We start from the raw sequence: 25,824 nt of genomic DNA, 5'->3' as shown, positions 1-25,824 counted from the left end.
AATGGACTTAAACCATCTTGGTAACAAGAAACAGTAAAATTTACCCAGCAGGTGTCATGAATGTGCTGGAGGAGACGAAAGGTTTGTGTCTCACTTGGGGTCTGGAGCTCTGAGCCATGCAGGCTTAACTGAGATGTCATAGGAGTGACAGGAATAACTAGCTTTGTCTCAGCCTGGAGCCCAGCAATAGTCAGGAGGACCATGTGCCCAACTTGGAGCCAGAGTACGAGTCAGGAATCCCAAGGGCTGATTGTTTTTCTTGTAAAGGAGGACTTTGAGGAACTGGCAGCTGCTGGCAGTTTGAGGTATATCCCACAACGTTGCTGCCACTTCCGCTACAGGATATGGTGACCTTGTCTCTCAGGGATCCCAACACTGAGGCCAGCTGAGTCAGCACAGACTGAAGCCTGAAAAGATGAAGAGAATGAGAAGGCAGTGAGAAGCCCCACAGCCAGTGGTTGAGGACTTGGCTTCTGGAACGGAGCTGCTTACTCTTGAAAGCTGGCTCTGCCATTTACATCTGTGTGACCTATTTCTTCATGTGTAAAATAAGAATAGTGATATCAATAATTGTTATTAATAATTGTCTTATTAATAGCAATGAGAATGAAATGCACTAATAATAGAAAACTGTCTGGAACAGAATAAGCACTGAGTGGGTGTTAACTATTAACAACATTATTGAAACCGTGGCTCAGCCTGATGTGACCAACAAAGGCAAATGAAAAATGAAAATTTCTTACTGTTTACAGCTCATTGACACATCCTTGAGACAGGCAGAGTGACCTTCTTCTGGGAGCTCAGCTGCCTCGATGGTGACACTTTGCTAAGGGCAAAAGGCAATCTTAGGTTAACATTATCCTGAACCCCAGGATCTTGTAAGTCTACTTTAACATATAAACATTTCTTTAGGGGGGGCCTGGGTGGCTCAGTTGGTTGAGCGTCCAACTTCAACTCGGGTCATGGTCTCACAGTTTGTGAGTTTGAGCCCCATGTTGGGCTCTGTGCTGACAGCTCAGAGACTGGAGCCTGCTTGGGATTCTGTGTCTCCCTCTCTCTCTCTGTCCCTCCACTGTTTGTGCTCGGTCTCTCTCTCTCTCGAAAATAAAATAAAACATTTAATAATAATAATAATAATAAATAAACCTGAACCAAAAATTCCTTTGGAAACTTCCTTATCTCACCCCCACCCCCAAGATATATGTTGACAATCAAATTCCAAGTTTATGACCCACTGATATACATCTAAAGGGTCTCATGCCTGAGTTTTTACTAAACAGTAATAAATGACCTTTTTCTAACAGCAGCTAACCCCTCAAGGTCCTGGAAAACTTGCTTCCAAAATTCCTTAGAGACTAAACACTATCCCTAACCCCCTCCCAACCTGAAGGTATACAATCAGTCACCAGCCACAACCCCAGGGCAGCACGTTCTGCCCACGGGTCCTGTCCCTGTGCTTTAATAAAATCCCCTTCTTTTGCACGAAAGACGTCTTAAGAATTCTTTCTTGGCCGTCAGCTTGGGACTCCCATCACTCCAAAACCCCATCAAGCCTATAACCAAGGAGAGAGAAGAGAGATCCGGGAATTCTCAGGTATCCCATCCACCACTACCAGGCACCTGTGTAGTAAGGAAGGAAGATCAAAGGGTTCCTCTCTGAATATGGGTCATTTGTCAACCTGAGGGTCCACAGGAAGGCCTGACCTGCAGTTTCCTGGGAGATCTGAGGGAAGGCTGCAAGGCTCTCCAGGCCGAGGGGCGAGGGGGCGGGGGTGGGGGGAGGCAGCTGACTATTCAGCGCCCCCTGCTGGCCTCAGGTCTTACCTCTTAGTGGGCGAATGAACCCAAATTGGATTAAAACAGCAGAGGGGCTCAGGTGTTGCCTCTCTGCCAACTGGCCACATTCCTTAGATCCAATTTTAGTACTGACTGCTATAACAGTATGGAGAACAGACCTTAGGGTGCAGGGTGGAGTCCAGGGAGATGGAGCTTGGATCAGGATGGTGGCAGTGGAAGCTGGGAGGATTGATTGGATCTCAAACATATTTTGAAGACGGGGATGGCAGGATTTTTTGGAAGGGCAACAAGTGAGAAAAAGAGAAATCCAGGATGCTTTCAAGGCACTGGGCTTGAGCAAGCAGGAAGATGCCATTTTGGAGATGGAGACCCTGCCAAAGAGTGGGTTTGGAATCAGGAGTTCTCTTTTGAAAATGAATCTCACTGTGCCTTTTAAATTTTGGCACTTCCCAAACTTAATTTGACCATAAAACTTTTCTTTTTCCAGAGCATCTATCAGGACTAGTATTCCAATAAAGGCAGGTTGGGGAAAGTGTCTGCGGGGTGCAAGGGAAATGTGTATATGCTATTATTTAAAAGATATTTTAAAATAAGGTCATGAAAATTATTTTAAGTCTTCCATAATCCTAATGCTTTAACACACAAAAAAACTGCTTTTATTGCCCAATTCATCTTGCAGATATATTTTACACAGTGCATTCGTTCGTTCCACAAAGGTGCATAGCATCGAAAGAAGCCTGCTATACACACATCTGCAGTTTTAATTATTTTAATTATCAACAGCATATATATTTTCATGCTTATCCGGTTTTCATAATCATTATAACAACTGTCATTTTTGCATCGCAATAGCGGAGAAGAATAAGGTGGAGGATTTGGGGAGGCCTCCGGGAGGGGTCAGGATGGAGGCTTGGGGATACCCCCCCCCAAGGACCGCTGCGAGGAGGGATCTGGGTGGAAGGGTTTGGGGACCCCAACCGACCGCGGCGAGCAAGGGCTGGCTGGAGACCATGCTCCCGGAACGTGGGAGCCACGGAACTCTCGGACGCCGACGTGCGCGCACCGGAATTCAGACGAAGGTACGCCAGCAGCGGCTGGACCCGGAAGTAAAGGTTGCCGAGTTCCCCGCATCGCCCCCCCCCCCCACCCGAGCGAAAGCTGAAGCGGGAGCTGAGGCGGAAGCCGCGGCGGGTGAGCGGTGGGCGGCGCGGGGAAGCGGGAAGCGCCGGCATTTTGGGGGCACGTTTCCCGAATGCTGGCCGGGCGCCCAGGGATCCCAAGCCCGGGGCTTGGGAGAGGACCTCCTTGCATTCTCGCCGCCTCTTTCCCGCCCCGGAGCTTGCATTGGCGGTTCGGGGAGGTGATGATCGGCCAGCGCTTAGTCCGGTGCCTGGAAGGAATAGGCGCTGCAGTTAATACTCTCGTTCGTCAACCTGGTCCGCGGTTCTTTTAAGTGGGGTCTGTTGTCTGAATCTGTTGTCACGAGTAGGGAAACTGAGGTTCGGGGAGGCCGTGCAGAGGTCGGGGCCAAGTCAGGGCACGCTCCACTCGCCGCTACCTGGGCCCTGGCTCAGTCGTGAGGGCAACCGGGTGTTTCTCTGAGGTGTTGATGGAGATGAGGGAAGGTCCTTTTGTGAACAAAACAGCTAGAATCCGGAGGCACTAATTTCTTACAGGTAAAAAAGAAGACTGTGACCTAATCTTGCCTCTAAAGATTTGTGTTTAAGCACAAAGCCTTAGGGAACAGGACGTGGAGAAGTCAGCCCGACGTGGGCTTGATGCCCACTTAGCCCTGGGTTCCCCAGAGCCTTGGCAAAGGTCACCTGGCACTAGTTTGGATTGTTCTGAACCTCCGTTTAATCATGGTTTAAAAATTACAAAACCAGCTTTGTCAAACTGTTGCAAGATTAAACAAAGTAGCAGTTTGTAGCAATTGTTTGCCTCCAAAGGAGGAGTCTTCTTTCCCTCTTTTCCTGACTCCATGGGTATTGGGTTAAATTGCTAAGGTGGGAAATCCTAGGGCTCTGCATGCTGTTTGGACCCCTGCGAGGCCTCCACTCCCAAGCCAAGTTCACTTGTTTATAAGACTGACAGAAAGGACCTTATTATGTACAGCGTCTCCCAAAGGACACATACCATTGGTGGTATTGCTGTTGATAGTTGACAGGGTACTAACAGGCTAACCCTGCGTATTTGCTGTCAACACTGCCTTAGCACTTGCTGATCTCCCCTTTTGAAATAAGAGAACGAACTTTAGGCTCAGCTTTACCAGAAAACAAGACCAAACCCGATACACGACATAGGTTACGGAAAGAACCTGGTTCTGGCCATTGATCACAGGCTTTCAGTTCCTACAAGGCTATACAATTTCCCTTTTTAAAAATGTACATTTAAGGCTTTTTAAAAAAGCAAAAACTTAAGTGAATAATAATGTTGGTAAAGCAAAAAGGTTAAGATGGTATATGACACAACAATGGCATAATGAAGGTTGCAAACCATTGCTTTCAGCTATTACTGACTTCCCTTTTGAAATCTGAGTGTGCCTTAATGGAAAAATAAGTCCCAAATAATCACAGAAAATTAATCACAGTTAAAACTGGAGAATGCTTTTAAGAGGTGAACCCTGGTGCCATTTAAAAAAAAAAAAAAAAAGGTACCCGGCTGGAAGTAAGGAAGCATGAGTTTCAGCCCCAATTCAAATTTCCCAGGTAACCTTTGGAAAATCCCTTTCTCTGAGTCTTAGTTTGTTCTTCCTTGAGACGGTTGTACCAGATCATCACCAAGGTCCCTTTCCCAGGATTCTGTGATTCTGAATCCTTAAAGGAAGTCATATTTTTTCCACAAAGTACTCATGCAGAACTGAAATATAAACTGTTGAACTAGAACGTGTGTTTCTTTAGAGCCACTACTACCAAAAACCAACACGTATTAGTGGGGAGTAACAACTAGTCTGTCCTGTGGACGGGTGAGCAGAAATCAGAACAGATGCTGATGGCCCTTTGTTGGCACCATCCAGTTGTCTAGCCGTGGATGAATGAGGTAATCCCTTTGAAGATGCTAGGGTGAAACATTTTTCTCTAAAGTGATCTTTTTTTTTTTTTAAGTTTTTATTTATTTATTTATTTTGAGAGAGAGAGCATGAGCAGGGGAGAGGCAAAGACAGAGGGAGAGAGAGAATCCCAAGCAGGCTCTGTGCTGACAGTGAGATCTCACGAACCATGAGATCATGTGAGCAGAGATCAAGACTCAGATGCTTACCCAACTGAGCCACCCAGGTGCCCTCTCTCTAAAGGGATCTTTAGAGAAGAATCTGTTAATTATTTACTGAAAAGGTATTTAGGATCCTTAGATGTGAAGAGGAATAGTAGAAATATGAAACTTCTAGAAACTGACACCATAGGAAAAAAGAACAGTGACAAGTGCTTGTAATACTCATACAGATTTAAAGTCCGTTTTTAAAACTTAGACATCTAAGGGGTGCCTGGGTGGCTCAGGTGGTTAAGCCTCTGACTTCAGCTCTGGTTATGATCTTGCAATTCGTGAGTTCAGGCCCCGGGTCAGGCTCTGTGCTGACAGCTCAGAGCCTGGAGCCTGCTTTGGATTCTGTGTCCCCCTCTCTCTCTGCCCCTCCCCTGCTTGCATTCTGTCTCTCTCTCTCTCAAAAATAAACATTGAAAATTTTTCAAAAAAACAATAAAACTAAAATTAAAAAATAAATTTCTAAAATTTAGACATCTAAAAGTATTTTTATTATTCACTTTGCAGGTAAAATTATTGTTTCATACATGCAGCCATTTATTCAATCAGTATTTGCTTAGTGTCTACTACTTACTGTTAGAGTAAACAGTAAACATTTTATCTCTAATTTGCCGTGATGGGTGTTGCTGGCCCTCCTACTACAAAGAGCTAATTTCCTCATTATATTAACAGTTCCTAAAAATAAGAAAACAGCAATCCAGCTAGGGTGAAAAAGGATAAAAAATATGAATAGACCATTCACAGGAAAGGAAATCAAATGATTTTAAACGTGAAGAGGTGTGCTTCTGAGCTTCTGAAATCCTTAGGTATCTTTCATACCAAAATTGTTTTCTTCTAGTATTTTTCTCGTTTCATCTTTTTGCTTAAATTTCTGCTAGATCTAGACTATGTTTTGGTGGAAATTATAAAGTAGAAGTCTTGCTTTAATTTTCCTCCCAGAAGGTGGCTCAGTTGTCTCAGTAGAAGACACGTTTTGGTGTTTGTTTTTTTTAATACAGTGCCATACTTGTCAATGTCAAGGCCATATCTATAACGATCAAAAAGACAGGGGCACCTGGGTGGCTCAGTCAGTTAAGCATTCGACTCTTGATTTTGGTTCGGGTCATGATCTCACAGTTGGTAAGTTCGAGCCCCACGTTGGGCTCTGAGCTGACAGGATGGAGCCTGCTTGGGATTCTCTCCCTCCCTGCCCCTCCCCTGTGCGCGCATGTGCTCTCTCTCTCTCTCTCTCTCAAAATAAGTAAATAAGCTTAAAAAAAAGACAGAAAGGGCCCATGTTTCTTTTATTTAGCCAGCAGGTATTAGATGTCCTGTATCAGTCATGGAACTAGCTATTACGGTTGCCAGCAGTGATCTAGACCTCAGGCTGCTCCTGTGCTGGTGGGGAGATGAGGCAGTAACTAACTGTGGCACAGTGCACAGTCCATTGTAATGGACTGGGGACAGCAGGAAATGACTCATACTGTCATGGGTGTTAGAAGAGCTCTTTAGAGTTAGCACTAGAGCCCAGCCGTTACGCGGCCAGGCTGCATTCTCCAGCCTTGGTAGTACATTCCAAGCAAGGGAACAGAGGCTTAAGAATATGTTTTTCTTTAGACAGTGGTGTCCAATTTAATTGGCCAAAAGCATGGTCTGCAATGCTAGAGGTTGTGTGGGGCAGGCAGGAAGGTAGATTGGAGCCCATTGCAAGGGGCTATTAAGTTCTGGGGACTGGATTCCCTGGCCAGTGGATCTCAGGCCCAGCGCCCAGCTGTGGATCAGAAAGACCTGAAGAATGTGGCCTGGGCATCTGCATTTTATAAAATGTCCCAGGGCATCCTGATGCTCAGCTGAGGTGGAGGTGCTGCCCTCAGCCCTGAGGAGTAAACAGAACCATGGCCTGGGAGGAGGGCCATCTGCCCTATTCCAGCCCATCAGCCCAGGTCCAAAGGCCCCAAAGCCTTCGTAGCATGGATCTGGGGACAAGACAGACCTGAGGTCATGGAGCCATGTCACTGTCTCCCAAAGGAACCTAAATCCCCAAGGTCATCTCCGAGCCAATTCCATTGCCCTGATTTGTTCAGTGTCTTCAAGTTTCCCTAACTTCTTTTTCTTACCTCAGGTTTCTTTTTGCTTATTTATTTGTTTTTTAATTAAACTATGCCCAACACGGGGCTCGAACTCATGACCTCGAGATCAAGAGTCACATGCTCTACCAACTGAGCCAGCCAGGCACCCCTGTGTTTTGGTTGTTGTTGTTGTTGTTGTTTTTAAGTAGGTTTTGTGCCCAGCGCAGAGCCCAACGACCTTGACTTATGACCCTGAGATCAAGACCTGAGCTGAGACCAAGAGTCAGGCACTTGACCGACTGAGCCACCCAGGCACCCCTGTTTTTTGTTTTTTAAAGTGAATTTCCTTCTTAGGGGTATAGATTCCATTAGAAGCATTATTATTTTCTACGTGTCTTTTCTTCTCTTCAGGAGTCAGCGCTGACAGCAGTGTTGAGCCAAAAAGAAGAGCAGAGCAATTTCTGAACTTCATTGCCATCTCTCTGAAACTGGAGTGGGAAGGGCCAAAGCCCTTGGCAGCTTTAAGACAAGATGAGGACCGTGCTCATGGTTGCAGAAAAGCCATCCTTGGCCCAGTCTATTGCTAAAATCCTCTCTCGAGGTAGGGAAGACCAACGCGGTGGGGGGGGGCGGGTGGAATCTATGAGCGTGGTCATTTCTTTCTTTTTCCAGCTCTCTGGAGTTGACTTGGTTCAAGATAGCAAGTGCTAACGAGGCACCTGGGGGATGCATTTACTGCCGCACCCGGTATGAGCCAGGGCTGGGACTCCAAAAAGGTACAGGCACACTTCACAGCATAACACCAGGCAGGCTGCTGTCAAAGTACTGTGCCTCTCATGTTGTTGGTCATAAACAGCAACCAGCCCTGGTAACTTACCCAGAAAGAGAATTCATCGGAAGGAAGAAGACAGAGCCAAGACCCCACCCTAGTCTAAATTTGACCCCAGTCTGAGACCCCAGTCTAAGTCTGAGGCCATGCCGCGGACGTCGTCACCACAGGACCCTTGCCACTGGACCCTCAACCCATGACTGCTACAGCTGCAGCCTGTGTGCTTATGTCACTCAAGAGCAGCCACTAGGCTGACCCTTGGCTGCGGTCCTCCTGAGACACCAGGACACTAAGAAAGGGAACATGTGTTCCTTACCCTAACTCTGGCCACTGGGATAGTTGGTGGGGTGCTACTTCCCCTCCCATCTCTGAATTCCCTCCAGAAAGGAAGGGTGTTTGCATGCTGGGTACCCAGAAATGGCAGATGTCCACCATGACCTCCCCTTGGCTAGGACAGTGGGCTAGCATCCCTCCAGAAGGGAGGGGAGAGCTGAGACATGCCCACTTCCCAGAGGCTAAGAAAGGTCAGCCAAGGGGCTGTCCGGGGGGAGCATGAGAATATCGTGGAATTTGATAATGAGGTCCCTGGATACCTTTGAGTAAAGTTTGAAAGAAATGAGGCTGAAATGCAGAGAAAGGGCCCAAGAGTGTCTGCTCTTAAGAGTGTTCAGAGAGGGTGCTCCTGGCCTTCAGAGACAGAGGGCTCTGCATTGAGAGCACACCATACTGGTTGGTCAGCAGCGGTGTTTTCCGTGAGATCCATGACCTCTCAGCAGTCCATTACCCGCAGTGGCCCAGAGAACATCATCACTGACCAGTCTGGGGAAGGGGTACTCTGGCCCTCCGAGAGGCAACACCAGGGCCTGGGGCCTCCACAGCAGTTGTGGCTTGCTGGAGCAGCCGTCACTGCACTTCTGCCCTGTAGGAAACATGTCCTCACGCAAAGGGCTGAACGGAACATGCTCAGTGCACGAGTACACAGGGACTTTCGCTGGCCAGCCCGTCCGCTTCAAGATGACATCTGTCTGTGGTCATGTGATGACCTTGGATTTCCTGGGTAAGCCCCCCATGCCCCTGCTCACCCTCCACCCTGCTAAGGGAAGCCCTGCGAAGTGCTCCCCTGGGTTTTTTTGGAGCCAGGGGAGGGCTCCAGGCAAGGAGTTTGTGCAGAACCTGTGAGTCCTAAGGCCAGCAGATTGTGGAGGGTTGACACAGGGTCTCTGGGTGACATGCCCAGAACCCTGGCTTTGGAGCTCAGTGCCCCTGGGTCCCCATCCCAGAGGCACCCCTTAGTCACTGCACGCCCTATGCTCCTTCCTGTGCTTCCTGGAGGCAGAGAATGCCCACCTTAGGGGGCCTGGCCTCTGCAGGCATTTGGGAGGTGGTTCCTGCTGAGTGTGACTATTGTCCAGTGGTCATTCAGTGGCTGTCATTGTCATCCTTGTATCATTGTTGTGTCACCTTGGAAGAGCCAGCATTAGTACCCAACAGAGCTAGGTGCAGGGCCCTGTGGTTGACAAAGAGTCGGCTGGGACTGGGGCTTCTACAAGTTTCTGTTCCACAGATGTGAAGTGGGTCTTACAACAGTGCCATCCACTTCCCAGGATTGTTTGAGGACTAAGTGTGACAGTGAAGGTAAAGAGCTTAGCACACAGCAAGGTCTCCTTCCTATTGCTCAGTGACAACAATGACATCAATTCAGTTGTGTCGCCAAGCATTTGGACTGAGTTTTATCACCAGCTGGCAGTTGGGGAGCTAGGATTTAAACTTGACTTGAGGCACCTGGGTGGCTCAGTCAGTTAAGCGTCTGACCGGCTCAGGTCTTGATCTGTGGTTCATGAGTTTGAGCCACACATCAGGCTCTGTGCTGACACCTCAGAGCCTGGAGCCTGCTTGAGATTCTCCCTCTCGCTCACTCACTCGCTCTCTCTCTCTCTCTCTCTCTCTCTCTGACCCTCCCCTGCTCATACTCTGTCTCTTTCTCAAAAGTAAATAAAAACATATAAAAAAAAAATTTTAACTTGACTCTATCTGACCCTATTCTCCCAGGCTACACAAAATGGAGACTAAAAGAAAGCTGGAGGGCTAAGCATGCAAGCACTGAGCCCTGAATAGAGAAGTAGGTGGATGTACCAGATAAGAGGCCCAAAAGATTGATTCCCCACAGGGATCACCTGAGCACCTGTCAGTGCCAGGTAGGGGGAGAGTTACAAAAATTCAGGCTGGAAGAGAAGACAGAGGTATGAGTGGTATAGTTCAGTGGTCTAGCAAAGTGAGCCAGCCCAGGAATGGCACTTCCAGCCACAGGGCCTGTGCTGAAGTGAGGTTGGAGCAGCAGCAGCCCGGCCCAGTGGTAGCTCCTGTGGGTGGCCAAGGTGTGGTGTCACCTCAGCAGCCTAGGGGAACGAAGGCCCAGCGCTGCCTCCAATTGTGGGATTGCCCTGGGTAAAGTGTTCTCCAAGCCTCCTTTTCCCCGTTTTTGAGGCGAGACCACCACCATCCTCCTGAGGTTATGACGATTGGAGAGGTCAAGCCCTGTGAGCCAGGAAGTGTGATTCAGATGTCACTGTGGCTGTGGTTTGTAGGAAAGTACAACAAGTGGGACAAGGTGGACCCTGCAGAGCTGTTCAGCCAAGCCCCAACAGAGAAGAAGGAAGCTAACCCCAAGCTGAACATGGTGAAGTTCCTGCAGGTGTGTGGGGCATGCAAGAGCACAGGCACCCGGGGGGGGGGGGGGGGGTCCACCCCTGCACTGCAGGAGGCCTCCTGAATCCTTCCCCCTTTTTTGAACCTGGCGGCCTTGCAACCCTTTCTGAGAGCGCCCCCTGCTGGCCCTCCTGGACAGCCCTGTCACTCAGCCCTGGGGAGCAGAAATTCTGTTTTTTAGATCGTTTGGCACTGGTGGTGGTTTTTCTAATTTTAAAACAAATGCATACACATGGAAAATATTAAAAAGTAGAAGGAAGAACAAATCATTTATGATCCCACTAAGACAACCACTATTAACATTGAGTCTTATTGCAGCCCTTTTTCTGTGCAGCATTGCATTAATGACTTTTTGTGCCCAAAAAACTAAGTTCTAAGCTAAGTTCTATAAGTGGCTAAGGCAGCCTAAGTGCAGCCAGCTCCTCTGCTCAGCCTGGGTCCCACTCGGCACTGGCCCTCCTACTTGGGGCTCAGGGGCCAGGCGGGAGCACCATGGGTGGGCATTGAAGGGCTGGGCTGTGGAGGTGCCAGTCGCTGCGTGCTATGTGGCAGGTGGAAGGCAAAGGCTGCGACTACATTGTGCTGTGGCTGGACTGTGACAAGGAAGGGGAGAACATCTGCTTTGAGGTAAGAGGGGTGCCCACTGAGGTCCTCACTGCCAACCTTCCCACCGACCTCACTTGCAGTCATCCCGTTCTGGGGCTGCAGTGGGGAATCAGCCATGTTGCCTTAGAAATAGCCTTTTTTCCTCCTCTATTTTGAAAATTCCATAGACACTTTCAAATGCATGGACTCTACCAAGGGTGAAGGAGTGTTACTTCCCCTGCTGGGGCTCACTGTGAGAGCAAACAGAAAGGGCAGAATTTTCTGGGTGGATGGGAGTTTCCCAATCAAGCTGCCTCAAGGAGAGGGTTGGTTTCCAGCATCCTGGCCACTGGGCACCTTTCAGGGAGCTTTGGCCAAGGCTGGTTGACACTCAGCAACATTCCTCACTCCTTTTCTCACCTCCAGCCTTCACTGTCCTCTCCCCACCCAAGATACCCTCCCACCTCCTGTCTCCACCCTCCCTGCAGGGAAGCAGGTGCCTGCCTCATCTATGGCTGTGGTGCCCCCACGCTGGTCCTGGCTGGAGGTGTCCCCTAGTGAGGCTCACCCTCCTGCCTCTGTGTCCCCAGCTCTCACCTGGTGCCTGGCACACCTGGGGCTCAGGAAATGCTTCCCGCATGGCAGAGGGTGCTCAGGGCACCCCAAGTTCCAGCGCAGCACCCTCAGGAAACATGCTATGTCCCTTCCCAGACACTCCTCTCCTGGCCCCTCCCCTGCAGGGCTTCTCCTCCCCTGGGGGGCCTTTGCATCGAGGAGTGGAAGCTCACCAGGCTCTCTCCCCTCAGAAACAAAGGCACCTCTTCCCTGTAAAGAAGCTGCATGGCCAGGCTCCAGTGTGACTCCCCTCCCACAGCACAGCCTTCTTAGTGAGTCTGGCTCCAAGCCCCCGCTGTGCTTTAGCCCTAAGAGGGCCACCGCCCCCACCCCGCCACTCTTAAGCCCCATACCATGGGGGTCCCCTGCGCCCTTACCCCTCCTGTCGTTTGCCTTTTCCACCTCATATCTGTTTTCCTTCCCTGGCTTTTCTCCAGTCTCTTAAAAGTTCCACCTACCCCTCCTGGCACTCTGCCCTCTAGAAAGAAGGGAAGTGGGTCAAGTGGGATGGACTTGGTGACTGAGCTCCCTTGCACCCATGGCAATAGCATTTGCTGGTTGGGCGGGGATGAGAGCAGAGGATGAGAGAAAGGGTGGTAGTAAAAAGGGGGATGTTTGAACAGATTTGTCAGTGGGTGGAAGAGCAGCCATGTAGCAGGAGTTCTGTGGAGAGACTGAGACTTCTGGACAGGGAAGGAGACAGAGGAGGGTCTGGCAGGAGTCACACACATTGAGGGTCAGCCCCGGGCCTCACAGGCAAAATGTGGAGCAGGACGTAAAGACCTCAGTGGTGGGTTACAGCTGGGCTGCCTCCCCCAGGTACTGGATGCCGTGCTGCCCATCATGAATCCAACCCACGGTGGCGAAAAGACGGTGTTCCGGGCCAGATTCAGCTCCATCACGGACACGGACATCTGCGCCGCCATGGCCCGCCTGGGCGAGCCCGACCATAACGAGGCGCTGTCAGTGGATGCCCGGCAGGAGCTGGACCTGCGCATCGGCTGCGCGTTCACCAGGTGCTGGCTGCCCTCCCTTTAGCCAGAGCCCCTGTCTTTCTGGTCCCTGTTTGCCACCCCAGGACCTGGTTAGCACTAGGCCAACATCCACATTCTAAAACCCCTGAAGAACTGTCTGTCTAGCTGATGACACCACACAGGCCACTACTTGATAAGCAGAGTGTTTGTCTACACTGTGTGGGTCTTCAGGAGAGGGTGGAGGGGATAGAATATAGTAGAAGGGCTTCCCAGACCTGGGATGGGTGGAACCTCTGCTCTTCTCTCTTGCGTTTTGTGTCACGTGTGCACACACATGATTCCTCTCTGCCTGCACACACCCTTCCCAGCCCCCATGCTGAGCATGACCTCACCCTGTCCCCTGTCTTCTGAGCAGGGAAGCCACCTTGGTCCCCTCCCTGCACTCACTAGTAGCCCCATGCTGGATTCACATGGGTGGTTAACAATGGTGTCTGGAGTGAATACATAACCGGAATATCTTTCTCTGCCCCCTCCTCCTTATAGGTTTCAGACTAAATACTTCCAGGGAAAATATGGCAATCTAGACAGCTCCCTTATCTCCTTTGGACCATGTCAAACCCCTACCCTGGGCTTCTGTGTGGAGAGACACGATAAAATCCAGTCCTTCAAACCAGAGACCTACTGGGTCCTACAGGCCAAGGTTTGATTTCCTTTCCCTATGCACACTGGGTCTTTCCAGGTTTGGGCTGTGGACTCTGAGAGTTTTCCACCATCATCATAGCCATGCAAGGGCCTGAGGCCAAGGGCACAGAGGAGAGAGGCTAGAGAGTGGTCTGCGGGGTGTCCAGGGAAGAGACCCCAGCCTTCATAGAGAGGCAGGATAAGGTTAGGCCTGGATGCATTGAATTTGGGTAAGCAGGAATGAACTCCACTTTGGCAGTGTGGGGCAGGGTCACCCCTAGGGCCATCAGCTGTGATGGTCAGGTCCAAGGACTGGACTGAGGGCTATAGGCCACTGACTTTCAAATTTTTTAAAGTCTTAGAGCCCTTTCTCCAAATAAAATTCTCCATGTGAGCTTCTTATAAGGTTTAAAACATAATACAGAGCTGGTCTGGTTGACGTAGGACTAGGGGCCCATGGACCAACTGCACCTCGTGGGCAGGGATGGCATTCAAGGCAGAGTTTCTAACACTCCTTAAGGACACAGCCTTGACTTTCGGCTCCCCTCCCACCTGCCTGGTCTCGGGGCAGAAGCCTGGAGTCAGAGCAGTCTTCCCTTGGGATGGGGCTGGGTCTCAGCCTACATATCTGTACACCTGCACACCTGTACAGGTATGACTGTGAGACCTTAGGGCTGGGATCATTTTGCTCCCAGGCAAGGACCAGCTTCATCTCTCTTGATTTTCACTCCTGGCAGTGGGCTTACCTGGATTTTTTCTCTCTTGTTTTGTCCTTTTATACTTTTTCCTCCAGGTTAATGCCGATAAAGACAGATCTCTTCTTTTGGACTGGGACCGAGTGCGAGTGTTTGACCGGGAAATCGCACAGATGTTTTTAAACATGACAAAGCTGGAGAAGGAAGCCCAGGTGGGCCTGCCCCACCCACATCTGTCACGTTTGCTCTGGCTGGGAGTAGACCTTGGAAGCCTCTGGCCGGAAGAGTAGCTTGTGGCCTAGGGTCCCATCTTTCTGTCCCTCTTTAAAACACAGACATCTTTTGGAAAGAAGAAAGGTTACAGAACTGCTTGCAGTAACCAGTGTGCCACATACCTACCCTGTTCCGGGCACCGCCCCATGCCCATGACCTGCCAGGCCCCACAGGCATTATCCCCTTTTGTCAGGATTCCATTTCACACAGATGTCCCCTTTCTGTGATCTCTAAATGCTAACAACTCTGGAGGGACCTGTGTGCACATCAGTGAACCTGCCCAAGGTCACACAGCTAACATGGGATCCCAACCTCAGTCAGCTTTCATGGCCTTTATGGTGCTGTGTTTCCTACTCAGGGTTTTTATGAATTTGAGGGACATGTGCTTGACCTTTAGGAAAAGGGTGACACCACCTGGCAAGGGGCTGCCTACCTGGGATGGAGGTAGTTCTGCCACCATTACAGAGGTCCACAGCAGTAACAGCTACCAGAGTCATGGAGGCACAGCCTGGCCTCCTTCAATCACCTTCTCTTGTCCTTTTCCAGCCTTCCTTGGGTGCTCTCTGCTCACCCATGCAGTTGACTCAGGCTTCTAGAACTTCCTCCAAAGCTGCCTCATGCTTTTATCCTTGACCATGTTCCTCAAGAGACTCACTGCCATCATCTCCAGATCTCGACCCTAGTGATCCCAAGCCTCCACGGAAGCATGTACCCATTTTGTCCCAAATTAACCCCCCACATTGGTCTGTCTGGAATTCAGAAGGCACTGCCTTGGCCATGTCTCCATGGGATTGGGAGAGATGAGGCATTGGAGTTGAGTTTGGATTGTTTTTGTCCCAGGCAAGACAGAGTCCTCTTTTCTAACAACTGTTCTGCCCAGAGTTGGAAGCTGCCTAGTATTTTATCTAAACTGCCTCATGTTTATAAACGTTTCAAATGGTCACCAACATTTGAAAGTCATGAGATTTCGCATGAAAGTCCTGATTTGCAGCTTTTGCTGATGAACTGGAAGATGTAGCAATACTGGTAGGCCCTGGTGGAAGCACTCAGGTGCAGTGAGGGCAGCTGACTGCCCCTGAGACGGGCCTGCACTCCGTGGTCTGCTCCAGCCCTCACCTGCCATCCCCATGGCCTGGCTGCCACTGGCTCCCGTAGGAGTTTGAATTTGCAGCCCTTTCTCTTGGCTCTTCCCCGTTTCTCCAAGTTTTCTCTTTCCCTAGAAAGTTCTCTTGGAAAGAATTTTCTTTCTTTTTCCCTTCCTTGGCCTAAATAAATATTCAAGTCTTGAGACCACTGTGATAAGTGAAATTGAGAAGCAGGGAGACCAAATGAACGAAACCAGACCCTTTGCCCATACCTCCTGATTCTCTATTATGGCCTCTTTTCCCCACTACCCCAAATCCTGGAATCTGTTCTGTCTTCTAGGTAGAAGCCACAAGCCGGAAAGAGAAGGCCAAGCAGAGGCCCCTTGCCCTGAACACTGTGGAGATGCTGCGAGTAGCTAGCTCTTCTCTGGGTACGTAGGGGCATTCCTCTAAAGCCCCCGAAGGGCTTGGAGCAGGCATGCGGTGAGCCATTCAGCCCTGGTGCAATGCCTGGGCTTCCAGGGTGATGCTGACTCTCACGCTCCCTTCATGCGCACTTGTGCTGAGTGCCCCCTCCCCCTCCCCCCCCACCCCCCGCTGTGTGCACCTGTGCTGAGTGCCTCATGCTCACCTATGTTAAGCCACAGCTCACCTGCAGTGTCATTCGAGGCTTAGTGGGAATCTATGCCTCATGCAGATTTCATTTCCAGAGTGGAAATAAGTAATAACAAACTGACAAACACGAGAGAGGATTCCATTTTGGAAGATTATCGGTTAATATGCAACAGCCCCTTTGGACTTATGTGGGGAAAATAGACCATATTATTGAACATCCATGCAGCTGCTGCCAGGGCCAAACACATGGCAGGCCATGGTCAGAGACCACCTATAGGGCAGGCCTGTGTGTCACTGGCACAGTGGAGTCCCCTCAGAGGCATTAGACGATGGAATTCCAGCCCTGGACCCAAACTCTGGTCCAGTGTCAGCTTGGCTACTTTCTTTCTTGTCCTGGAGCCTTGGTTTTCTCACAAGAAAACAGCAGCCATTGTGACCATCTCTCAGGGCTGATTGTTCTAAAAGGATTAAATTATTGTAATGGTGTATTGTAACAGCAACAGTGGTAATGACTGCCACTACCCAAGAGAGATGTCCTGACTTTAGCACCCCAGAGTAGCTTCCCTGGTGTAGGGAGAGAGGCCAGGGGTGGGAGGTTAATGCCCCAGGCTAATGTCCTGCAGGGGCCAGTGTGACCAGTGTTGATGTAATGTCTCTGAGCCTTGTTGCCCCAGGAGGAAGAAGGGGTTTTGACTGGAAAGTTGGCTGTCTCTGACAGCTGTTGGCCTCAAGGCACTGGTGCCTCTGCAGCCTGGGGAAACCTTGGCCAGTGTCCTCAGAACAGCACCTTCAGGGATCCTCGGAGGGCAGTGATGACATTGAGTGGCTAATAGCTGAGTGGCAGCCTCTGCTGCCCTCCCTCAGTAGTCCTGGAGTGCCACGAGGACAGAAACACCCACGGAGCTCAGAACAGGGGGTGTGTGCTAATTCTGCAGTCATAGTGGGACATCAGCAGATGCTGAGGCACAGTTGCACTCCATGGCCAGAATGTGAGAGAGCAGCACTTTGCAGGCCACATTTAATCAGCATAGCCACTAGTGTTATGAGGGTGACACTGTGGAGCATCCCTGTCCTGGGCCCACCTTTACAGGTTCAGGACCTCGGCCTCAGGTAAAGCTGTATGGGCACAGTGGCCTGGCCAGCAGCTCTGTGCTCTAGCTGTGCCCACTCAGAACCACCTCCACCTGCCAGGAGGCCCTGGCCGCCTTTGATGGGGAGGCTGAGTGCCCAGGCCCATTAGCAGGGACCTGGCCATCCCCAACATTCTGGCCCACTGAGCCTCCCATCCCTCACAGGCATGGGGCCACAACATGCCATGCAGACTGCCGAGCGGCTCTACACGCAAGGCTACATCAGCTACCCGCGGACTGAGACCACCCACTACCCTGAGAACTTTGACCTGAAGGGCCCTCTGCGGCAGCAGGCCAACCACCCCTACTGGGCCGACACGGTGAGCAGAGCCACCGCACACCCGTGTTCCCAGGCACTTTGGCCAAACCCAGAACTAGTGCTGGCTCCTCCCTGTGGGAAGTCAGCTATGCCCAGACTCACTGCTTTGTTTTTTCTCCCTCAGGTGAAGCGGTTGTTAACAGAAGGTATCAACCGCCCACGGAAAGGCCATGATGCTGGTGACCATCCCCCCATTACCCCCATGAGGTCTGCCACAGAGGCTGAATTAGGTATCAGTCACTCCCCCCAACACTCACACACTCACTCAAACACACACACCAAGTTTCTGGGTGGGAAGCTATAGTCATGTGGCACCTTAGGACAGTGTCGGGCCCCGTTGGCAGTGTGGGGGCTCCCTCCCCCACCTGCCCCCAGCTGTGGCACAGAGGGTCACCTGAAGGTTGTGTTCTGTTACCATGGGGCAAGACAGAAGAGAAGTGGTGGCAGCAGGTGTGGGGTGGTATGCCTGAGTGCAAGTGCAGGTGGCTGCTCGTAGGAGGCAGGAGGGTGAGGCAGATGGGCAAGGAGGGGACAGGACGGGACCAAGACAGGGAGTGCTGGGGCCCAACCACTGGGTGTGCCTCCTGCCTCCCACCCGACCAAGGCAGTGTGGGGGCCTGTGTACTGGGAGGAGGCAGGGAAAGGGAGAACCGTGCAGGTAGAGACAGGAGCCACTGTGCACCACCCAAGCTTGCAGTCACCAACTAAGAACATACCAGGCCCTGAAGAGCAGTCCCACCTGGAAGCAGAGGTCGGAGCTGTAACTGTGTAGGAACCACCACAGCACAGGATACTCACTTTCCCTTCCTGCGCACTTCCTACTCCTCTCTCCAGCTTCAGTGCAGGCCAGCCCTGCCATTCTGTGCTGATGGCCAGGGCCCTGCCACCTGAATGAGAGTGCTGGGGGGTCTTTAGAGCCAGAGCTTCTGGACAGTAACCAACTTCCTTGCCTGCTGCAGGCAGTGAGGCATGGCGGCTCTATGAGTACATCACCAGACATTTCATTGCCACAGTTAGCTACGACTGCAAGTACCTCCAGAGCACCATTTCCTTCCGTATTGGTCCTGAGCACTTCACCTGCACAGGGAAGACCGTCATCTCTCCAGGTAAAACTGCAGGGCCAGACTGGCTCCTCCCTCACCTCCACAGACAGACGGAACATTCTCCATTGAACCTGGGGAGGGAGGCCCAGGGTCTTGGGCCTGGGCTGCCTGGGACGGGACCCTAAGTGGCAGCACCCTCTCCCTCCAGGCTTCACGGAGATCATGCCCTGGCAGAGTGTGCCTCTGGAGGAGAGCCTGCCCACCTGCCAGAGGGGCGACACTTTTGCTGTGAGTGAAATAAAGATGCTGGAGAAGCAGACGAACCCACCCGACTACCTGACAGAGGCCGAGCTCATCACACTCATGGAGAAGCACGGCATTGGTGGGTGCACCCACCCTCCTGCCCACCCAGGCCCCGGGCCTGAGGGTTTCCATCCCAGGAGCAGGTCCAGACCTGCTCAGTGACTCTTCTGTGCCCAGCACCTAGTAACTGCAGCCCAAGGTGTGGCCAGCTCCCCAGGCAATGTTCACTCTAATGGGAACTGCCTGTTGTTTGATGTGCTGCACCAGCTGACCCAGCTCTGGAGGGCCAGAACAATCCAGGGTGCTGTGCCTGAGTCTTGTTCTGTCACTAACAGTTGTGACAGGTGACTGTCAGGGAACGTCTCACCTGGGTTTGGTGACAGTGGTGTGTGGGTGCTGCTCCCCCAGCATCCTCTGTCCTTCCCCATTGACAAGACATCCATGGCTCCCTGCAGCCACATACTGGACAGCAGCCCAGATCCCATAACCAAAATGAGCCCGTGTAAAGGGCTCCTGTGACCTTCTGAACAAGACAGCGGCCCTGGGCAGCCCTGTTAACCGGGAGCCCCCAGGGCTGTTTGAAAAGGAACTGGCGAGGGCTGCCACTCCGGCAGTGGCAAGGATGCAGTGGGCACAGCGGGGAGCGTGCTGGGGCTCAGATCCTAATCCCAGCATTGTCCTTCCAGTGCGGTACCTCAATGGCCTCCATAGCCTCTAAGCACCATCTGAGGAGGCTCCTCAGCACGGGGGAGCAGTAAAGGCAGCATCTGGCAGCGCCAGGTGACCCTGAAGTCTCTAGGGGAGGTGCCATCCTGGAAACTAATCACAAGGGACCTGGGAGCTGGAAAGTGGGCAGTTCTGAGCAGGTTTCAGAGGGGACGATTTGGCAGCGAGCATGGGAGTTCCTCCGTGTTCAGGGGTCTTGAGCCCTGTTTCTAGAAGGGGTAGATGTCTCAGAATTGAGGCAGGGAGAGGTCAAGGAGGTCGCATTTACCAAATGTGAGGGGCAGGCAGACTGAGCTCCCACGACCTTGGCAGAGTTCCTTAACCTCCATGAGCCTCTGTTGTTTGTAGAGGGGAATTAAGCGCCCAGCGCTGGGAGGGCCATTTTTGGATTCACAAGACCATTCTCAAAACGCATGGTGTGGTGTCCAGCACAGTGCTAGCCAAAAACAGAGGTGAGGGGGCTGAGAACCAGGGTCCCCATGGTGAGTGGGAGCAAAGGTGGAGCCTACGGTCTGATGGGGAGCCTGCTATGGAACACTTGGTATGTGTTGCTATGTGTTTCAGGGACAGACGCCAGCATCCCCGTGCACATCAACAACATCTGCCAGCGCAACTACGTCACTGTGGAGAGCGGGCGCCGACTCAAACCCACCAACCTTGGCATCGTCCTGGTGCATGGCTACTACAAGATTGGTGAGTCCGTGGGGCACCTGGGTGGCTCAGTCGGTTGAGTGTCAGACTTCAGCTCAGGTCATGATCTCACGGTTCCCATGTCGGACTCTATGCTGACAGCTCAGAGCCTGGAGCCTGCTTCTTCTCTCTGCCCCTACCCTGCTTATACTGTCTCTCTCTCTCTCTCTCTCTCTCTCTCTCTCTCTCTCTCTCTCTCTCAAAAATGAATAAACATTCAAAAAACTTTTAAAAAAGAAAAGAGATTGATGAGTCTGGCTGGCTGTTGCTCCCTGACTTTGGCCTGGGCTGCAGCTCTGCATTCATCAGCCCCCAGCCTCTGACAGGCCATGGCCCTGTGGCAGGTCAACTCCCACTGGAACAGTGCTACATTGTCACCCCCCACCCCCCCGCCCGGCCCCGGACGTGCTCCAGCAGGGTCTCTGTGTGGTGGATGGATGAATGGACAAGTGCAAAGGATCCAAGAGAGGAGGCTCGAGGGGCTTTTCCCCACAGACCAGCTCCGGATGGGGTCTGGGTCCTCCTTGCAGAGCTCTTTGCTCTGTCCCAGAGAGGTTCCAAGGGTCTTAGGGGAGATGGCAGGGCACAGACCTGGCCTGAGGACTTCCAGGAACTGTGACACAGTCTTGGAGACAGGATGCCCCTGGCCACTCGACACTGGATTTTCCGGGTAGGAGATCAGGAAAGGCGTGGGACCATAGGACTGCAGCCTGAGCTGGTGGGGGCAGCCACAGCTCCCCAGTGCGAGTGCTCACAGCAGCACTCCCCTACTTGCAGATGCAGAGCTGGTGCTCCCCACCATCCGCAGTGCAGTCGAGAAGCAGCTGAACCTGATCGCCCAGGGCAAAGCTGACTACCGCCAAGTCCTGGGCCACACCCTGGATGTCTTCAAGAGGAAGTTCCACTACTTCGTGGACTCCATCGCCGGTGAGCCCACCTCTTCCCTACCCCTGTGCCAGAGGCCCCTGGGCCAGGGCTGCCCCAGCCGTGTGGGACCAGTGTCCAGATTTGGGCTCCGGGCTCCGGGGCTCCTTTGGGAGGACAGGGCAATAACATCTCATTGCTGGACCATCGTTGGGGTTAAAGAGCGGGCTTTTTTTTAATAGTATTTTTTAATAAGTTGTGTTTTAATAAGATATTTTTTAAGTTATTTTTGAGAGAGAAAGCACGAGCAGGGGAGGGGCAGAGAGACAGGGAGAAAGAATCCTAAGCTGGTTCCACATTGTCAGCGCAGAGCCCGACGCAGGGCTCAAAACCACAAACTATTGAGATCATGACCTGAGCCGAAACCAAGAGCTGGACACTTAACCGAGTGAGTCACTCAGTTGACCCAAGAGCACGCATCTTAACACCACACACGAGGCACCCAGCTCATGTGAGACATGAGGCCGCAGCCCTGCTGTTCCTGTTACCCTAGCACCCTCAGGGATAGAGACGCATTTACTCAGATGCTTGCTGTGGCCTCCCCCTCCGTGCACGTGTCTGAGGCGGGCTGCCGGAGGCTAGGAGGATGTGACTCTTCCTGCGCTGCTTGCTTTCAGGCATGGACGAACTGATGGAGGTGTCTTTTTCACCCCTGGCAGCCACGGGCAAGCCCCTCTCCCGCTGTGGGAAGTGCCACCGGTTCATGAAGTACATTCAGGTAAATGAGGGTGAAGGGCTGTGACCACCCCATCTGGCCTACAGCACCCTTGTGTACAGACCTGGGCAAGTCCTGTCACCTCTGTAGACCTCTGCCTTATCCTTAGTCATAAAGAAATCATTGTTCTGGCTGCCACACAAGAATGAGAGGCCTACTGCAGCCTTGCCAACAGACACCCAGTTTCCCCTTGACCCCAGGAACATGTGAGCTGTGGGGGCTCTTAAACACATTGTCCATTTTTTCCTAACAACACATTATTTGCTATCCTGGGCATTAATACACATGCAGGGGTTCTAGAACTACCTTTCTCCATGCCTGGAGCAGGTGTCCTGAGACTCATGGCTATGGGTCCTTGCCTGAGAGGTCCTTGCCTGGCAACATGCTACACATTATGCATTATGTATTGTGTTACATGTTATAAGTTACACATTATATGCATATTCCGTGTGTTACACATTATGCATTGTGTGTTATGGGTTACATATTATGTATTACATATTGCGCATATATTACTACGTATGTCTCTGTTGTGTACATAAGTATACATATGTATTATGTGTTATGCATACATAATACATAAGTAATATGTAAACATAATGTATTCTATGTGTGTGACATACGTAACACATTATGTATTTTGTATACACGTTAGATTTTCTGTGTGTATCATATATTACGTACTACATACACATTACAGTGCTGCATATTCTGTCTTATGTATCATGTTATATACCTTATATACTACATGTCACCTGTTACTTCTGTATTAGGAGAGTGAGGGCAGGCCAGAGAGCAGGGTGGCCTCAGTGACCCTGAGCCTCTTCCCTGGTGTTTCTGCAGGCCAAGCCCAGCCGCCTGCACTGCTCCCACTGCGACGAGACCTACACCCTCCCCCAGAATGGCACCATCAAGCTCTACAAGGAGCTCCGGTGCCCACTGGATGACTTCGAGCTGGTCCTGTGGTCCTCAGGCTCTAGGGGCAAGAGCTACCCACTGTGCCCCTATTGCGCCAATCACCCGCCCTTCCGAGACATGAAGAAAGGTGAGTGCCCCGTCTCTTGGCCTCAATCGCTGCCTCCCAAGACAGGCTGCCCCGTCCCCCCTGGGTGTCTGTGGTGCCTGTCTAGCCCCTGCCCTGCCCCCACGCTATGGCTGGACTCACCGGCTCAGGTACAGGAGACCTGAGGTGTACTTGGGCACTGCTGAGGCGGAGCCAGCCAGTCTGCCACTCTCTGTCCTGGTCATAATTGAGAGGGCAACTGTAATCCACTCACTCGGGATCTGGGCAGTAGGCATGCCGTGCCCTCTCCTGGGCTAGGTTGAGTTGAGTGATACAGCAGGTTGGGGGGCCCCACCTGGCAAGGGGTGCACCCTCAGTCAGCGTCTACCTCCGTTCTCTATCCTCACAGTCATTACTGGGGAAAGGAGACACATGTGCATGGGTAGGGGTGGGTAGTGGGAGGCACCAACAGCACTGAGCCAAGAGTCTAGAGGAGGTACAGGGCCCAGCGTGTTCACCCCATGCTACAGACAGGAATGAGGTACAGCAAGAGGCATCTACCCACGTTCATCAAGGGGTCTAGGGAACCCTCAGGGGTTTCAATTCACCCTTCCTGACTCAAGCCTCACCTGTGAGGCAGGGACAGCCTGCATTTGGGCTACTAGGGTTACTGAGGCCCTTCCCTGCCCTCCAGCATCTTTCAGGGCAGCCAGTGGCTCCGTGTGACCCAGCAGCACAGGAGCCACATGGAGCTGATGGGAATTGGCTGTGGAAGCAAAGTGAAGAGGGGGAATGGACCTGGCCGGAGGCCACCGGGAAAGCCTTCTGGAAATGATGGGGGGAGGGGGAGTGACACTCACAGGTTGAGGAGGTTTTAGATAAGCAGAGAAGCAGGGGCAAGGGCAGTGGGGGAATCCAGACCCAGGGTGATCAAGGAACACTTTTTGCTGGGACGACAGATCTGGACCATGAGGCCCTAGGGGAAGACCCTCTGGGAGGTGGCAACAGGGGGGGTTGGGGGGGGGGGGGACACAGCACAGGGTGGGGGTTGGTGTGCATCATGGGCTGCCCCCTCCCCACCAGGCATGGGCTGCAACGAGTGCACACACCCCACCTGCCAGCACTCGCTTAGCATGCTGGGCATCGGCCAATGCGTGGAATGCGAGAGCGGCGTGCTGGTGCTGGACCCCACCTCAGGCCCCAAGTGGAAGGTGGCCTGCAACAAGTGCAATGTGGTGGCGCACTGCTTCGAGAACGCCTACCGCGTGCGGGTGTCCGCCGACACCTGCAGCACCTGTGAGGCTGCCCTGCTGGCTGTGGACTTCAACAAGGCCAAGTCCCCGCTCCCAGGCGACGAGACACAGCACACGGGCTGCGTCTTCTGCGACCCCATCTTCCAAGAGCTAGTGGAGCTGAAGCACGCGGCCTCCTGCCACCCCATGCACCGTGGCGGGCCAGGAAGGAGGCAGGGCCGGGGGCGGGCCCGGGGCCGTCGGCCCACAGTGAAGCCCAGTGCCAGGCGGCCAAAGGACAAGATGTCAGCCCTGGCTGCCTACTTTGTATGACAGCCCCGCCATCCCTTGCCAGGCTCACACAGTTGCCCTTGGGGCCACAGAAATCATTAAAACGTATTTTGCCTTCAGAGCAAGCAGCTCAGGACCTTTCCCTGGTATCAGAGGGTTATGGCGTCCTCACTGCGCTTCCTGGTCTCCCTGCCCCTCCTCTCCCTTCTGCACACACCACGGTGGTGCCTGTAGGGAGGCCACCAAGTGTGGAAAGGGGGATCAAGCTCAGTCTGAGGCTCACGTCATAATTCAGTATGTGTAACAGACAGCAAGGTAGCACAAGTAGGTAGCGTCCCTGATGTCTGCAAGGAAGAAAGGAAGGCACCAACTGCCTGTTATCCCAGGCAGGTGTCATAGGAGGAAGGCCTGGTGGAGGAGACAGGGCTGAAAGAAGTCCTCACTGGACCTTGGCCTTCCCTGCAGCCCATTTTTTGGGGTCACACGGTGGCTCTGAGCAGGTCTGTGTGTGGTGTATGCGACCCTGGCAGCCTCCCAGGGCCTCTTCGAATTCCTGTTCTCAAGCCTTTACTGTCTCAAACAGAGGCAGGCCAGTCACTTCCCAGGGTGAACTGCAGGGAGCCCCACTGAAGCCATCTGCGTGATTTAATGTTTATTTATTTTTGACAGAGAGACAGAGCATGAGCGGGGGAGGGGCAGAGAGAGAGTGAGACACAGAATCCAAAGCAGGCTCCAGGCTCTGAGCTGTCAGCACAGAGCCCGATGCGGGGGTTCAAACTCACAGACAGCAAGATCATGACCTGAGCCGAAGTCGGACACTCAACCGAGCCACCTAGGCGCCCCCATCTGCGTGATTTAGAAAATAATCCATAAACCAAACAGCCCTGTGGGCTGCCCTCCGCCTGATGTCCTTCCCGTGCCCCATCACCACCACCCCAGTCCCCACAGAGGAGCACTCACATTAGGCAACCACGTGTTGAATATGCCACTCCTGCCCATGCTCCACAACATGGGAGCTCGGAAAAATAGCTTTCCAAGCTGTGTGGTGGAACACCTTCGTGAAGGGCGGGTCAGAACTATTTTGCACATTGTCTATCTGGGTACTAGATTCACAGTTCACACTACAATATAACAAGGCTCTGAGCAGAGCTTCCATGAATACACCTGTGACTTCACCCAGCATTCCAAGCAAATGCTGCACCCTCCAGCCTCCCTCTTTGGGGAGATCCCAAAGAGCCACTCCTCGTGTCCCTGGAACACTGGGAAACCACTCAAGAAGTTCAAAGA

General features: G+C 52.1%; 1 protein-coding gene and 1 non-coding gene across 7 annotated transcripts; one reads left to right on the top strand and one right to left on the bottom strand.

Annotated features, from left to right (window-relative positions):
• The first annotated feature begins 2,920 nt into the window (after positions 1-2,920).
• On the top strand, positions 2,921-24,656 carry TOP3B (DNA topoisomerase III beta). Of its 6 annotated transcripts, XM_047090279.1 has the most exons (19): positions 2,921-2,988; positions 7,515-7,704; positions 7,776-7,850; positions 8,858-8,989; positions 10,518-10,624; positions 11,191-11,265; positions 12,658-12,854; positions 13,356-13,512; positions 14,287-14,400; positions 15,887-15,977; positions 17,457-17,611; positions 17,735-17,840; positions 18,570-18,716; positions 18,862-19,035; positions 20,247-20,375; positions 21,150-21,299; positions 21,914-22,014; positions 22,855-23,056; positions 24,098-24,656. In XM_047090279.1, exons 4-19 carry the CDS (start codon positions 8,863-8,865, stop codon positions 24,577-24,579), a joined length of 2,514 nt encoding a protein of 837 aa, XP_046946235.1. In that variant the 5' UTR covers positions 2,921-2,988; positions 7,515-7,704; positions 7,776-7,850; positions 8,858-8,862; the 3' UTR covers positions 24,580-24,656. The 6 variants fall into 6 exon arrangements, with proteins under 6 accessions (XP_046946235.1, XP_046946234.1, XP_046946232.1 ...); XM_047090278.1 differs by lacking the exon at positions 7,776-7,850 and having other exon boundaries at positions 21,956-22,014; XM_047090276.1 differs by lacking the exon at positions 7,776-7,850.
• Positions 7,196-7,268, bottom strand: TRNAK-CUU (transfer RNA lysine (anticodon CUU)). The gene has a single exon. It is a non-coding gene; the product is annotated as a tRNA-Lys (tRNA).
• Positions 24,657-25,824: the final 1,168 nt, after the last annotated feature.

This window comes from Lynx rufus, unplaced genomic scaffold (genome assembly GCF_022079265.1).
Source record: "Lynx rufus isolate CCGP_SWC_20201006 ecotype Redwood Valley unplaced genomic scaffold, mLynRuf1.p SCAF_29, whole genome shotgun sequence".
Taxonomy (NCBI): domain Eukaryota; kingdom Metazoa; phylum Chordata; class Mammalia; order Carnivora; family Felidae; genus Lynx; species Lynx rufus.
This window is presented reverse-complemented; position numbering and strand designations above follow the sequence as displayed.